This window comes from Mesoplodon densirostris, chromosome 19 (genome assembly GCF_025265405.1).
Source record: "Mesoplodon densirostris isolate mMesDen1 chromosome 19, mMesDen1 primary haplotype, whole genome shotgun sequence".
Classification (NCBI taxonomy): domain Eukaryota; kingdom Metazoa; phylum Chordata; class Mammalia; order Artiodactyla; family Ziphiidae; genus Mesoplodon; species Mesoplodon densirostris.
In genome coordinates, this window is record NC_082679.1 from 12,589,627 (window position 1) to 12,603,919 (window position 14,293).

Below are 14,293 nucleotides of genomic sequence, written 5' to 3' on the forward strand. Positions count from 1 at the left end.
GAGGGCACGGCCCAGGCCCATGGTGCCACCCTCCTCCACCTCCTCCTCCTCCACTTGATGCAGCCGGGGGCCGGGGCGGCTGGGCCTGGCGTGGGGCAGGATGAGGCAGGGCAGATGGCAGAGGCTTTTCTCGTGCCCTGGGGGTGCTTGCTGGTCCCCAAGTCCTCTGCTGTCCCTAGGGGCTTGGGAAGGGACCTGTCACGGTGGCTGGAGAGAGAAACAGAGAGGGGGAGAGAAAAAGGAATGTGAGAAGAGCTACAGGGAAGAGGGCTGGGCGGGGGTGAGGAGTGGCAGGGGCAGTAGATAGTTAGACAGACTTAGCTACAAAGACCCCAAAACCTGAGGCCACGTGGGGAAAAAGACTCTGGGACTTGGGTGGAATCACTAAGAGACAAGGGGCAATAAGGGGGCAGCTGGAGGGGTGAGACTGGGTAGATGACCCACAGGCAGAGGACTGCAGTGGGAGCTGTGGGCGAGAGACATCCTCAGACACAGACCCACAGACAGAAAAGGAGGGGACTTGAAGTAGAAAAGGATGGCGGAGTGGGAAGTAGGAGAGTTAGAAACAAACAGACCGGGGCTGGGGCGGGGGGGGGGGGCGGGAGGGGGAATCTGCCTGGAAGACACAGAGGGAATGTGGGGACCTACAGACCGTGGAAACTGGGGGGTCCAGAGACAGAAACACACACCGGAGAAGAGCAGGGAGGGTGGGCCTGAGACAGCCGGGCAGAACCCAGCCCAACAGGAGGAAGCCCGTTAGGGGCTGACACACACCCAGACGGAAGGGAGGTCCTGAGACAGACAGACGGAAGGGACCCGTGGGAGCGGGGTCCACAGCGACAGAGGGAAGGGTGGAGGAGGGCTCATGCACTCGCGGAAAGGACGACGGAAAAAGCGCCCCCCTCCCAAGTCCCTTCAGTGCGGGTCCTGGGGCCCCTCGGGGCACAGCAGGAGACGAAGACAAGGCCTAAGGACCGCTGGAACCCCGTGTCCCCACCCCTCCCCTCCCCCTCCGCCCGCTCCCTGCTCCCCCCCAACCCCCCCAACGGCCGGCGCTTAACATGCCCGGCGCGCGTTCCCTCCCCCACGCCCCACCCCCACCCTCCCCTCCCCAGGGTCGCCAGCCTTCGCCACAGAGTGCTGGGCGCGCTCCCCCGCACCCGGCCCGGCTCGCGCCGGCGCCCGGCCTCAACCGCCTTCTCCGCCCCGCTCCATGCCCTCCCCACGGTCTCCTCACCGAGGTTTTTCCTCCGGCCCCGGCGCCGCCGTTTGTGCCAGCCGCCCTGCGCCGCACAGCGCGCCATACCCCGCCCCCACCACCCGCGACGCTCCGCCCCCGCCTCGCCCGGTGGGCACGTGACCGCATCCGGGCGGAGGAGACCAGGACTTGCGCAGGCGCGAGCCGCGAAGGGCGGGGCGAGGAGATTCAGAACACCGTGTCCCTCGAGAAAGGGGAAGGGGACCAGTCGCCGACGCAAGGTTTTTATGCATTCTCCGCTCCGCCCCTTCTGCGCGAGAGGCGGAAAGCAGTTAGGAAGGGCCGGATCCGGTGGGGGAGTTTCGGCACATATTATGCCAAGCGAGTGGGAGGGGTATGCAAATAAGCCTATTTACATAGACAGGCCCGCCCCCTTGGAGCCGAGAACGCGGCGGAACGATGAGTAGCCGGGTAGGGGAGCGGCATACAGATCATCGGTATTATTTACATGGACAGCTCCGCCTTCTCACAGCCCAAGAATAGGAATATTGAGAAACGTCTGGGCAATTAGTTGGGAAATGTATGTAAATTTGCACGACAGTAAGTAATTTACATGAGGACTTTTCATAACGGAGGAAAAAAAGAGCGGAACGTCCTTGAGAGAAGGGAAAAAGACCCAGAAGGGACGTGCCAACATTCTGACCCGCTCCACCCTGCCCCATCGGGACAACTGTGTGGCGCCCGAATAAAACAACCTAGGAAAGCTACTCAGAGAAGACATTTGCATGACAGCCTCGAGTCTCTGGACGACCTACCTGACCTGGGAGGACTATACAGATGAGGTCATTTAAATGCCCCACCCCCTCTGCCAGCACCCAGGCTGAGCAGGGACTCAGGCCTCCCTTGAGGGTGGTTTAAGGCCAAACTGGGGATGGGAGAGCAGTTGGGAGTGTCCTCAGTGGGCTGCACCTGTCCCTGGCAGGGCATGTGCGGGTGTCAGAGGTTCACCTGGACACAGGAGGCAACACACTGATCTCAAATATGCACAGGAGTCCCGGTGGCACAAAAGCCCACACAGTCTTCAGGGGCACACACATGGTTCATGGTCACACACAAGTGTATCAAAGGAGTCAAATTCACAGCAAAACACACACAGACCTCAGGGGCACACAAACACAGTCACACACCAAATAGACACTGCCTCAGACTTTCAGGCATCAGACATGCATAGCTATCACCCACGGGGCCCAGACCCAGGGCTCAACTACAGGCCTGAATTCTCATTCCCTAGCTTTGGTGTCCCAAACAACGCCAGCCTCACAATCACCAAGGACACAGAGTAGTCATAAGCAACAGTGTCACACACACAAACAGCACACATTCCTACAGATCCCATCACGCCCTTCACAAACAGAGGGACATTAGGGTTATGTATTTGGGCAAACTCCCTCTACAACAGACATCTGAGCCATGGCGTCATGGTGGACCCCCGTACCACGTCCAACCCAAAAACATAGCCCCCAAACACCGTCGGTGACCTCTTTTGCCCCCCCTCCCTCCCCACCACCCCAAAATGACGGAGGCTATGACACAGGTGTAAACAATGCTTTATGGGGGTGGTGGGGGGGGACAGGCCTCCAGGTAAGGTAATAAATAACACGTACTCGCAGTGGCAGGGCCAGCGGAGCTGAGGCCAAATGGCCTTGGTCTCGGGCTTTGGAAACTCTTTGAGTATGGTTAGGGGTTCAGGGGGAAGAGGGGTTAGCCAAGACAGAGGAAGCAGCAGCAGGTACGGATTCCCCCTTCCCCCGTGGCTCAGTCTTGCCCCTCAGCCAGGCCCCACCAGGCCAGGGAAGGGGGACAGGTGGCGGGGCAGCTTCTCTGGGGCCGGGGCAGGTAAGGGGCTCAGTCTCCCAGGGCCTGGGTCTGGGCCCCAGCCAGAAGGACAGGGCTGGTCCTGGAGAACGGGAGAGCTGAAAGAAAAGTGTGCCGTGAACTGGAGGGATCTTGGGTCTGTCGGCTGGTGTCTCTGTCTCATTTCTGGGTATCTTCCTGCCCGACTAACTGTGCCTGTCTGTCCATACTTTTCTCTTTCTCCCAAAGTTTCTACATTGTCTGACTTTCTGTTTCCTGTCTGCAGGGACTTTGGGGCTCTAGAGCTGAGGGCACGTGCACCTCCCTGTTTACTTGCCTCAGAGAGCTGTCTCCTTGAGTCTGTAGAGGGGCATCTCAGTGTCTACATTCTGTGTCCCCACCTTTGCACCTCTGTGTTCCTCTATGTTCCTGGATCATCCAGGCTGTAGGTCTCATTCCCGTGTTTTCCAAACCGAGGAGACACATCAGTTCCTCTTTTGTAGTTATCTGCAGATAGCATTACCTGGGAGCTTCTAGAAATCCCCAGATCACTTCAGAATCTCTGAGGTAAGGCCCGGGCATCAGTATCTTTTAAAGCTCTCCAGGTGATTCCAATGTGTACAACTGCATTAGTGGGTTGGGAAATCAGTTTGGTGGGCCTTGAGCAATTGTTGTGACAGAATAAAATAGAAAATACCATAAAATTTAAAATGTTAACATATTAAAAAAAAAAAAAGAAATTTCAGAGTGCTTCATATGTTTGTCCATAGAGACAGAAAGCAGATGGGTGGGGGCCAGAGGCTGGGGAGAATGGAGAATGAATGCTTAAAGGGTATAGGGTTTCCTTTTAAGGGTGATGAAAATGCTTTGAAACTAGACAGAGGTGGTGGTTGCATAATCTTGCGAATGTACTAAATGCCACTGAATTGTATGCTTTAAAATGGCTAAATTTGTTATGTGAATTTCACCTCAATTTTAAGAGAAAGAATATTAATACGAGAACGTGTATTAGTTTTATACGTGTGTGACTGTATTAGATCAACAGATAAAGTATATTTCCTCCTATAGAGTGCAATCAACAAAGTTTGAAAATGCAGTCTTACTACATTTGATTCACTGAGGGAACACCCTGAAACAGACTCAAAACTAAGTTCTGAGGCGAAGAGTACACACCCATCTGATTCTACATAGCCCAGAGTCTTTAAAATAGATAAGAAGAAGAAAAATAATAAACAGCCCTCGTTTATCAAGTCTTAGTTTACTGACTGTCAGGCCCTGTTCTAAGCACTTTAGTTTACTGACTGTCAGGCCCTGTTCTAAGCACTTTACATGAATTAACTTAATTTTCTCCACACTTACATTGACGTGGGTACTATCACTAGCCCCATTTACAGATGAGGAAACCAAGGCCCAGAGAGGTTAAAGAATTTGCCCAGAGCTATGAAGTGACAGAGTTGGAGTATAAACGCAGGCAGCCCAGCTCTGGAGTCTGTGATCTATCACCTTCTCAGATGGGTTAGACAAACACCATACAGATAACAATGATCAACTCTGTCGGTTGAACGCTTTGAAAAGGAGGGGCAGTTGTGAGACTGCCCATCTAGAGGGAGTGACCCCATTTGGGAAGCCTATGAAGGTTCCCTGCAGGAAGAGGCATTTTAGCAGAGACCTGATGATGAATGGGAGTTGGTGCCAGAAGGGAACACAAGCACAGCAGACGCAAAATCCTGGAAGGAAAAGAGCCCTGCCCAAAGAGCTCATCCTTGACTCCTCTCTCACATTCCACATCCATTCATCAGGAAGTTATGTTGGCTCTGCTCTCTAAGTACATATATCCAAAGACTAAACACTTTGCTCCACAACCATCCTGGAGCTGCCAGTGGCTGTGGGGTGGAGGGTTGGGTGGGCATGAAGCACAGAGACAAGAATTGTCAAGACATACACACCCGCAGAGAGGTGGGGATAGGACCAAATCCTGTAGGAACTTTCAAGCCTGTCAAGGACTTTGGACCAAGCACAGGGGAACAAGCACGGCTTCCTGGAGGAGGGGGAGAGGTTACCAGAAAAGAGAGGGAAGGAATCAGATTTGTGCTTTAGGAAGACCCAGTGACTACATGAGGAGGGGACAAGCCTGGAGACACAGACCAGGGAGGGTACAAACCTATTCACTTCGCAACCCCTCCTCCGCCCCCACCTTGATCCTGTCCACCATCGTCTCTCACCTTCTCACCTTGACTTTGGAGTGGCCTACTCACTGGTCTCCAGGCAACCACCCCTGCCCCCTTCAGTGTCTCCTCTATATGCAGCCAGAGGGGCCCTGTGAACACCTGAATCAATCAGACCTTGTCCCTTCTCTGCTCGGAGCCCTCCTACAGCTCTCATCCCACCCAGCTTATAAGCCAGGGTCCCTCCCGTGGCCCACAAGGCCCTAACTCACCTGCCTCCTCCCACCCCAACCTCATCTCCAGCGCACCTACTCCCCAGCACGCATGCGCGCGCACGCACGCACACATACTCCACTCCAGCCACGCTGGCCTCCTTGGACTTCCTTACCCAGGGGAGGAGGCAGGACCCTACCTCAGGGCTTTGTACTGGCCGTTCTCTCTGCTTAGAACACTCTTCCCCCAGGTCCCCACATGACCCCTCCCTCAGCTCCTTCAGGCCTTTGCTCAAATGTCACCTTCTCAGTGAGGCCTCCCCTCATCATCCTATTTAACGCTCCACTCCTCCACCTCCCCTCCCTCCTTGATTCTTCTCCATAGCTCTTATCGCCCTACCTACTATACAATTTGCTTGTGTATCTTGTTTATTAACCATCTCCTCCATGAAGGCAGGGATTTTTGTCTGTTTTCCCCACTGTTATAGCCCCAGTGCCGGGAACAGGGCCTGGCGCAGAGGAGGCACTCAACAAACGTGATGAATTATGAATGGGAGGGTCAGAGATGCCGGGCAGAGAGCTGGCGGTGGGGTGGGAAGGACGGGTGGTTTCCCAGGGCCGGGAAGATGGCCCCTTTAACTCAAGTGTTCTCGTGTCTTTCTTCCTCACTCTGTTTCTCATCGTCTCTCCTTTTCTGAGTCTCTGTCTCGGCTCCGTACTCCCCTTTGTCAGACCAGCCCTGCAGCCCGAGTCCCCAGTATCCCACCTGGCTCCGCAGGTCTCAGCAGCCGCAGGGCTGAGGGGCCACGGCCTGGGCGCTCCGAGGCTGCCGCAGCTGGCGAAGGGAGGCGTCACCATATTGAATGCCGGAGCCCATCCTCTCGGGGTCAAGCTCACCTGGGGGAAGCAGAGAGGTGAGAACTGGTCCCTTGGAGACCCCTGGACCTTGCCTTCCACTCCCACTCCGGGCAGTTGGGGGCCTCACCTGAGTCGATCTTGTTCAGAATGGTGCGGGCACACTTCAGGAAGGCCTCCTCCACGTTCTCACCCGTGAGAGCACTGGTTTCCAGGAACATCAGCTCTGGGGGCGCAGACACTCGGAAGGTCAGGCCCTCGGTCAGTCCCCATCCTCCACTCCGACTCTGACCTGCTGCCTCTTGTTCTGTTCCTCAAACGTCCCACCTTTGCCTTCACTCTGGGCCTCCGTACATGCTGTTCCCCTGCCATGAAGGCCCCCTTCCCCAGGTACCCACCGAGCTCTTCCTTTAGAGCTCAGCTCACATCTCCTCCTCCAGGAAGTCCTCCTGACCTCCCAGGATGAGTCAGTTGCCTCCTCTGGGCTCCCACAGACCCCTGTGCCTCCCCGCTCCCAGCCCTGACCTCTTTGGGCTGTCACTGTCTGGAAATGGTCCTCCCCCTGCCCCCCGGACTGTGAGGCCATGAGAGCTGGGTCCAGGGCTGTCTTCATCACTGTGTCCCCAGCACCATCTAGCACAGGCCCATCACAGTCCACCCACCAGCCATATGACAGCCATCTCACAGTAAGTAAGAGCCAGGATTCAAATCCACATCTTTCTAATGGCAAATCCTCTAAACCTGCAGGTTACAAACTAGAGGAACATGGACAGACCCTAGGCCAGCAGATTGTGGCCAACATGATGTTTTCAAATGAGTTGAGACCTGCTTACCTTTTGTTGGTGTTGTTATCTTCACTAGTTTGTTTTATTTTTTAGGTTCCACATATAAGTGATACCAAACAGTATTTGTCTTTCTCTGTCTGACTTATTTCACCTAGTATAATGCCCTCCAAGTCCATCTATGTTGCTGCAAATGGCATTATCTCATTCTTTTTTACAGCTGAGTAGTATTCCATTGTATATATATATTATATATATATATATATATATATTATATATATACCACATCTTCTTTATCCATTCCTCTGTTGATGGACACTTAGGTTGCTTCCATATCTTGGCAATTGTAAATAATGCTGCTATGAACATTGGGGTACATGTATCTTTTCGAATTAGTGTTTTTGTTTTTTTCAGATCTATACCCAGGAGTGGGATTGCTGGGTCACATGGTAGTTCAATTTTAGTTTTTTGAGGAACCTCCGTACTGTTCTCCATAGTGGCTGCACCAATTTACATTCCCACCAACAGTGTAGGAGGGCTCCCTTTTCTCCACATCCTTGCCAACATCTGTTATTTGTGGTCTTTTTGATGACAGTATACTTGCATACCTTTTGATGTGGCTGTCAGTCTTGTCTACTCCCCTAGTGCCAGTGCCTGCTAACCTGGGGTCTACCCTGTCCCCTCTCCCTTGCTCGTAAAATGTACCTGTCCCCTAGGGCCATCAGAGTTTGCAGTCTCCACCTTACACCAATACCCTGTGCTACCTCCCCACAGTGGTCGAAACCTTCTTAGCAGCCACCGTGAGTCAAGCACCCATCCATCCAGGCAGTGCTGAGAAGCCCCCATGGACCACATCCCTTAACCGTCATGCACTATGTGAAGCAGAAACGCTGTGATCCCAGCTTTCCAGATGAGGAAACTGAGGACCAGAGTGCTCACACAGCTCGCAATGTGGCAACACCCAGATTTGAACCCAGACCTCTAAATCTCCACATTCCCCTGCAGGCCCATGGGCCCCACTGTATAGCCCCCCCGCCCAGCCCTCACCGTTCTCCTGGGCAAAGCGGGAGGCCTCCAGGAAAGTGACCTCACGCTCCAGGTCCAGGTCCTTCTTGTTGCCACAGAGAATGACCACGATATTGGGGCTGGCCAGCGTGCGGGCGTCCGTCAGCCAGGCGGCCAGCGAGTTGTAGGTCTCCCGGCTGTGGAGAAGGGAGCCAGGAGGGAGGCGGACGCGGGTCGGGGGCAGCCCAGGCCCCACCCCGCCCCACTCCGTGCACCCACCTGGTGATGTCATACACCAGCAGGGCTCCAGCCGCCCCTCGGTAGTAACTCCGTGTCACCGACCTGTGGGGCCAGGGGGACCCAGTCACCCCCGAGGCTGGGGTGTGCCCCAGGACTGCCCCCCTCTGCGGAGAGAGACTGGTGGTTCGGAAGCCCCCCTTCACTGCTGGCCCATCCCCCTAAACCCGGCCGTGGCCTACAGTTTCTCCCACTTGCAGTCTCTCTGTTTCCCTCAATCTCTATCGCACTTAGCTGCCTGCCTCCGCCTCAGTCTCCCTACCTTTTTTTTCATTTTTTAAAAGTTTTTGGCCATGCCATTTGGCCTGTGGGATCTTAGTTCCCTGACCAGGGATTAAACCTGGGGCCGCGGCAGTGAAAGCACTGAGTCCTAACTACTGGACGGCCAGGGAATTCTCTCTTCTTACCTTTGACTCTCTCTGTGTCCCTGTCTTTCTGCATCTCTTCATTGGTCCGTGCCTTTCTGTCTCTTGTGTGCATGTGTATCTTTAATTCTCTATTTCTCTCCATCTCTGTTGCTCTGGCTCTGTCGTCCTCACCCTTTCCCATTCATTCATTCATTCATTCAACATTTTCTGTCATCCCCCCTTTGCCCAGTCCTAGCCAAGCACTACACAACTACATCCGCTTGGCCCTCTCCTGCTCTGGTTGGGGGAGGCCCCCTTCCCAGAGTGGCCGACCGTCTGCTTCTCCCTGGAACAGGCTGGGTCCCTCTGGAACTCATGCAATCATGCCGCATTTATGGAGCACTTACAGCCAGCCCGGTGCACGTCGTACACCTATCTCCCCTCCACCCTCTCAGTCTCTATCTCTGTGCACCTCACGCAGAGAACTCACACACAAATATTAACTCAGAAGCTACTCAGTGCTGCCCAGGGACCACGCTTCCCCATGGACTGGATTCCCTTGCTTCTCTCTCCCTGCTGTCTGTTTCCCAGACTCAGGGTTTCCATGTGTCTGTCACCTTTTCTGCAGAGATGTCCTGAAGACATACTGTGTGCTGGGTCCTACACATTTCCCTCTCCCCACAAAACATCCATTTCTCCATCTCTCTGGCCACCCCTGTCCCACTCTCCCTGTCTCTCACCTCTGTTTCTCTTTGAGTCTCCTTATCTCCTTTCTCTTTCTCTTCTCTCTTAGTCTGTCTCTCTTTCTCTCTCTCTTCCTGAGTGTTTGTATCTCTCCTTCAAGTTTCCTTTTCTATTTTAGTCATTCTCTGTCATTCTCTACCCCTCGCCCCACCTCAAGCATCTCCTTGTCTCCAGGCCTCTTTTCTCCCTGGGGACAAGTCTCCGTCCCTCCAGCCACATGGGTCTATCCCACAGAGTCTCGCTAGGGTCTGCAGTCCCTCCCTGGCCCTCTCACTCTTCATTATGCTTCCTTCTCAATCTCTTTTTCTCATTGTCTCTGCCGTCCTCTCTCCAAGATGCCTTCTTTCTTTGACTACGTGGACCTGCTCATCAGTCTCTTTCTCTCTCTCTCCCTCTACCTTGCCTGCCCTCTCAGCGTCTCCTTGCTCCTGTCATTATGTTTCCAGGTAACTCTGCACGCCTCTATCCCTCCTCTCTCCCCCCTCTCCCCTACCTTCTCTCCATGGGGGCCCAGCCCACCTACCGAAACCGCTCCTGGCCGGCTGTGTCCCAAATCTGTAGCTTCACGGTCTTCCCACCCACGTTGACCACCCGAGATCCAAACTCCACGCCGATTGTGTGGTTGGAGTCCTGTTTGACTGGGAGTGGGAGGGGGAGAAGAGGCAGTGCGGGGGCTCAGAGGATTCCCTGTCCTCCAAGGCCTCCTCAGCTGGTACAAACCCATTCTCATTTCTGGGGTGACTGAGGCTCAAGGAGGGCCTAGCAAAGAGCATATACCAAGGTAAGGACCAGGCAGCCAGCACTGGAGTTGTACCTCTGGCCAGCCCTGCCCCTGCCCACCCCGGCAGCTGCCTACTTGCCCACACCATGGCCATGCCCACAGTTTAGTGCTCCCAGGACCACTGTCAGAAACTCACACTTATTCTCAATGAACTGATGAAGGAGACATGATTTGCCCGTTCCTGCACTGCCAATCACCAGGAATTTGAAGAGGAAGTCTGAGCAGATGGAGCCAAATTCAAGGAAACCCATGCAGAGAGAAAGATAGACATGAAAAGATGGAATCCAAAGAACATCACAATTATGGGGAGAGAACGGACACAGACAGATACAGAACAGTGGGTAACAACTGTAACGGATAATTCTTATATAGTGCTTACCACATACCAGGCACAGTTCTAAAGGTCTTTACTTACCTCAACAACTCAACCCTCAGGAAAACTCTGTGAGGGAGATATACTAATAATTATCCCCATTTTCCAGATGAGGAAACTGAGACCAGAAAGGTTAACTGACTTGTCCAAGATCCCACTGCTAGGTAGAGCTGGGATTCACCATTTTATCAAGGACTACAATCTTGCCCTTGCCCCCCACAACTCAGCTCCTACCACTTTCTGATTCATTCACTCCACTCCAGCCTCTGGCCTTTAGTCTACTCCCTAAAGATGACAAGCTGGTTCCTACCTCAGGGTCTTTGCATAGTTCCCTCTGCTTTTCTCTGTTTGTTGAATGAATGCAGCTCCCTCTGACCCCTAAACCAGTGCTCCTTTTACCGCACCCTGTTCTCCTACTTCCTATTTATCCATCCATCCATATTTTCCAATTCTCAGTCCCTCCATCCCTCCCTCAGCCCAAGGCCCTACCCCTATTCTCAAGCTTAAGCCCCACCCCTTGCCATTAGCCCCACCGCGTAAAGGACGACTCACCCCCAACCGCATTCCAGACCTCTCTGAGAGTAATCCCAGGGCCCAGAGCATCCCTTCAGCGTCCCCCCAGCCCATCAAGGTTGATCCCTGCCATTCACACAATCAGCCCCGCCCCATCCACTCAGGCTCCGCCCAGACACATTAAGGCTCACCCTTCCCCTCAAGACCTACCATGATCCATCAGGACTGTTGCCCTCAAATCCCGCCCCAGATCTATTTCGCCTAGACACCAGACCCTCAGGCTCCGCCCAAACTGATTAAGCCCAGCCTCAGACCCACTAAGCCCCTCCCAGCATCAACTAGGCCCTGCCCCATAATACCTGACCCCGCCCCCTGACATATAAAGCCCCGCCCCATACCCACAGGCCGCATCCTTTCTGGGCCCAGACCCCAGACCCCAGCTTCCGCCCACCACCCTCACCGTAGGTCTCAGCCATGACTCGGTCGCGGCCGCTTAGGGCCGCAATATGGCGACGCGGCCGCGCCTGCTCCTCGGCTGGCAGCCGCTCCACTCGGGCTGCAGCCCCGGCTCCTTCCTACTCCCCAGGCCGGCGCCGCCACTTCCGCCTCCACCCCCCTCCGGCGCGACCCGCTAATGCTGCGGGACACCAGGCCACGCTTTCCAAGACAAGGATTGGCGGACTTTGCAGGCAGGGGGCGGGACAAAAGCGCAGATTGGTGGGGAGAGAGGGGCAGGGCCTAAAGGGGCGGGACCAATACGAGCGATTGGCGGTGCCAGAGACGCTTCGCCGAGCAGAGAAACGGATTTGGCCGGGTGTCCGTGGGCAGAGTCGAGATTCCAGATTGGGTAGAAGAGGACTTGGGGGCGGGGATACGAATGCAAAGAAGGGAGCAGGGGTAGGAGCCGATCCAGAGCTGGGGCGTACTGATCTCTAAGAAAAGGAGGTTGAAAGCTGGGATGGTACGCATGATACGCACAAATTAACCTCCTACCTCCCTTTGCGGATAATCTTCCAAGAAATCCTAGAAAACCTCTGCTCTGTGATTTATGTCTTCCTCATGGTCCAATTGGCTCATTCCCAATAGTTCAATAGTTCTCTTATTGGTCTAGAGAAGACACTATAACCCCCCAGTTTGGCTGTTTAGTTGTTCCATCTTCTCACCTGTTTGTAATATCTAAGTTTACGAGCCCACCTCTGGTACCCAGCTTGGAGCAAAGAGCTTTTAGTCCGTGAAATTCTGCCTAGCAACCACTGACGTTACCACAGTCAGTGGGTTGATTGGCTAGATTAAGAAGCCTGGGGAAACACTTCCTTTCTAGAGACCCACCACAAAGACCACCGAGACCCATAGTTTGCACTTGGCTGATGTATTTGCATAAAGTCAGGGAGAAACAACAGCCGAGACAGCGGTAGACTGAGCTCAGTGGCAGTAGAAATCCCATTTCTGAAAAAGAGAAAGGGGAAACAGTGGGGAGAAAACTTAGCAGTCACACCACAAAGGAACTAGTGGTTTTACCAAATGCTGCAGCCATAGGCGCCAGGTTTGGCTGCACAAGTGCTATGCAAATTAGCCTAGAGCCCTCTACCCTTTGCACCTCTCAATCGGACTAGGATTTAGAAATCACTCATTTTTCAGATAAGAAAAGGCAGGGGATTTGTTCCAGCGCATACAGCTAGGATGCCAGGGAGCCAAGGGTAGGAGCATCTTTGCCCAAGGGCCCTCCCTCCAAGTCCCTGCCAGCCCCCAAGACACTCACATCTGTCTTCACATCAGTTTTGCCAGGCTTCAGGGTCTGGTCTTCGCGAACAATGCTACTGGGGAAATAGCCCAGGCGAGCAGCTACGTCTCCATAGTAATCTCCCTGAACCTGGGGAAGAGGAGTTAAAAGCCGGGGTCTGGGAAGATGGCAAGCTCACTCCTGCTGAAGATCTTTGCACTCTCTTCTCCCTGATCTCGACTTGGCTTGCTCCATCCTTGTCACTCCAATCCCAGCTTGAAGTCACACGCTTGAAGGTCCTCCCTGACCACCCCATGTGAATTAAGTCACCCAGTCACTTTATATTAATTCTCAAAGCAGCACATACTTGCTGATATTTTTGATGGCTTGTCTCCCTCCATTAGAGTAAAAGGGGTCGTTCTTTATTGTACCCACCATAGTAGGTGCCCTAATAATTGCTAAACAAAGTAAAGTAGACCACAATAGCCTCCCCTCCAAAACTATATTTCAGTTCACTCTCTCAGATTTTCCCTTCAGGTGAAAAATCAGGGTGCACGCCCACCCCAGCCACCCTACCCTTTCCTCCTCTGTTCTCCCAAGACTCACGCTGCCTCCCCAGAAGAGCCGCCCTCGGCCCTTCAGCTTGGAGAAGACATACACGACTTGGCCCTGGCGTATGGTCAGGAAACGGCAGTCGGGGGCCACGTAGTCCTGAAGGGCCACGGCCATGGAGATGGGGTCTGGGGAAGGAACAGAAGGGAGTAACAGCACCCTCCCCACAGGCTAGCAATCCAAGCCCCCAACGCCCCCAACCCCCAACTCTTACGGCTGCATTCCTCGTCAGCACACAGCTTCCAGTCAGCCAGCTTGGGCATCGGGTAGCCCCCGGCACTAGGACCTGGGAAGGCAGACAGCAAGACAACACCAAGAAACACCGAGGACCAAGCCATCGTGGACTGTGAGCAAGAGTGCCTAAGGGAGGAACGGGGTCTCCAGTTCCCTCCTGCCCTCCCTCTCCAGCAGCACAAGGAAGCCTATGTTCGGGTCTTGTCCCCGCCTTAAACCAGTCCCAAATTTCACCCACACCACCTAGAGTCTGCTACCCAGCCAGAACCATTTCAAGGACAGGGTGAGGGCTGCCAGCATAAGGAAATACCCAGATAGGCTCAAGGCAGCCCAGGCCACTCCAAGTAAGAGCCACCCCCTCAACAGAGACGGGGTTAAGACAGGCAAGTTGATATTCAATTCCATCTTTTAGGAGTTGGCTTGGGGACCTGGGCCCCTCTGCTCTCCCCCGCAGGGACAGAACCAGAGAAGCCAGTATGGAAAAACCACCTTGGAATTTCCTGTGCTGAGGGGCAGCAGAACAAGGCAGCCCTTTGATTGCCAGGAATAGCCCCAGCTCCCAAGTATGGAGTGAATATTATATGTTGGACCTTAGGCTAGG

The 14,293-nt window shown here is 54.0% G+C and overlaps 2 protein-coding genes across 4 annotated transcripts; both read right to left on the reverse strand.

Annotated features, from left to right (window-relative positions):
• Window positions 1-126: 126 nt before the first annotated feature.
• On the reverse strand, window positions 127-11,741 carry RAB4B (RAB4B, member RAS oncogene family). 3 transcript variants are annotated; one of them, XM_060085640.1, is made up of 8 exons: window positions 11,587-11,741; window positions 10,377-10,457; window positions 9,983-10,097; window positions 8,351-8,413; window positions 8,114-8,268; window positions 6,415-6,510; window positions 6,196-6,326; window positions 127-207 (listed from the first exon to the last, which is right to left on the reverse strand). In XM_060085640.1, exons 1-7 carry the CDS (start codon window positions 11,600-11,602, stop codon window positions 6,211-6,213), a joined length of 642 nt encoding a protein of 213 aa, XP_059941623.1. In that variant the 5' UTR covers window positions 11,603-11,741; the 3' UTR covers window positions 127-207; window positions 6,196-6,210. The 3 variants fall into 3 exon arrangements, with proteins under 3 accessions (XP_059941623.1, XP_059941622.1, XP_059941624.1); XM_060085639.1 differs by lacking the exon at window positions 127-207 and adding an exon at window positions 2,795-3,171; XM_060085641.1 differs by lacking the exon at window positions 127-207 and adding an exon at window positions 3,839-5,090.
• A 783-nt stretch (window positions 11,742-12,524) lies between these two features.
• MIA (MIA SH3 domain containing) lies at window positions 12,525-13,839 on the reverse strand. The gene is made up of 4 exons (XM_060085167.1): window positions 13,673-13,839; window positions 13,453-13,586; window positions 12,886-12,996; window positions 12,525-12,572 (listed from the first exon to the last, which is right to left on the reverse strand). The coding sequence occupies exons 1-4, from the start codon at window positions 13,794-13,796 to the stop codon at window positions 12,549-12,551; spliced, it is 393 nt and encodes a 130-aa protein (XP_059941150.1). The 5' UTR covers window positions 13,797-13,839; the 3' UTR covers window positions 12,525-12,548.
• Between the last annotated feature and the right edge of the window lie 454 nt (window positions 13,840-14,293).

Coding starts and splice junctions, on each gene's coding strand:
- MIA (XM_060085167.1), bottom strand. CDS start 13,796: ATGGCTTGGTCCTCGGTGTTTCTTGGTGTTGTCTTGCTGTCTGCCTTC. Junction 12,997..13,452: donor GGCTCTTCTGGGGAGGCAGC/GTGAGTCTTGGG, acceptor CCTCTTCCCCAG/GTTCAGGGAGATTACTATGG. Junction 12,573..12,885: donor AAACTGATGTGAAGACAGAT/GTGAGTGTCTTG, acceptor TCTCTTTTTCAG/AAATGGGATTTCTACTGCCA.
- RAB4B (XM_060085640.1), bottom strand. Junction 8,414..9,982: donor GCCGGCCAGGAGCGGTTTCG/GTAGGTGGGCTG, acceptor CTGGCCCCACAG/GTCGGTGACACGGAGTTACT. Junction 8,269..8,350: donor CTGGTGTATGACATCACCAG/GTGGGTGCACGG, acceptor CCTTCTCCACAG/CCGGGAGACCTACAACTCGC.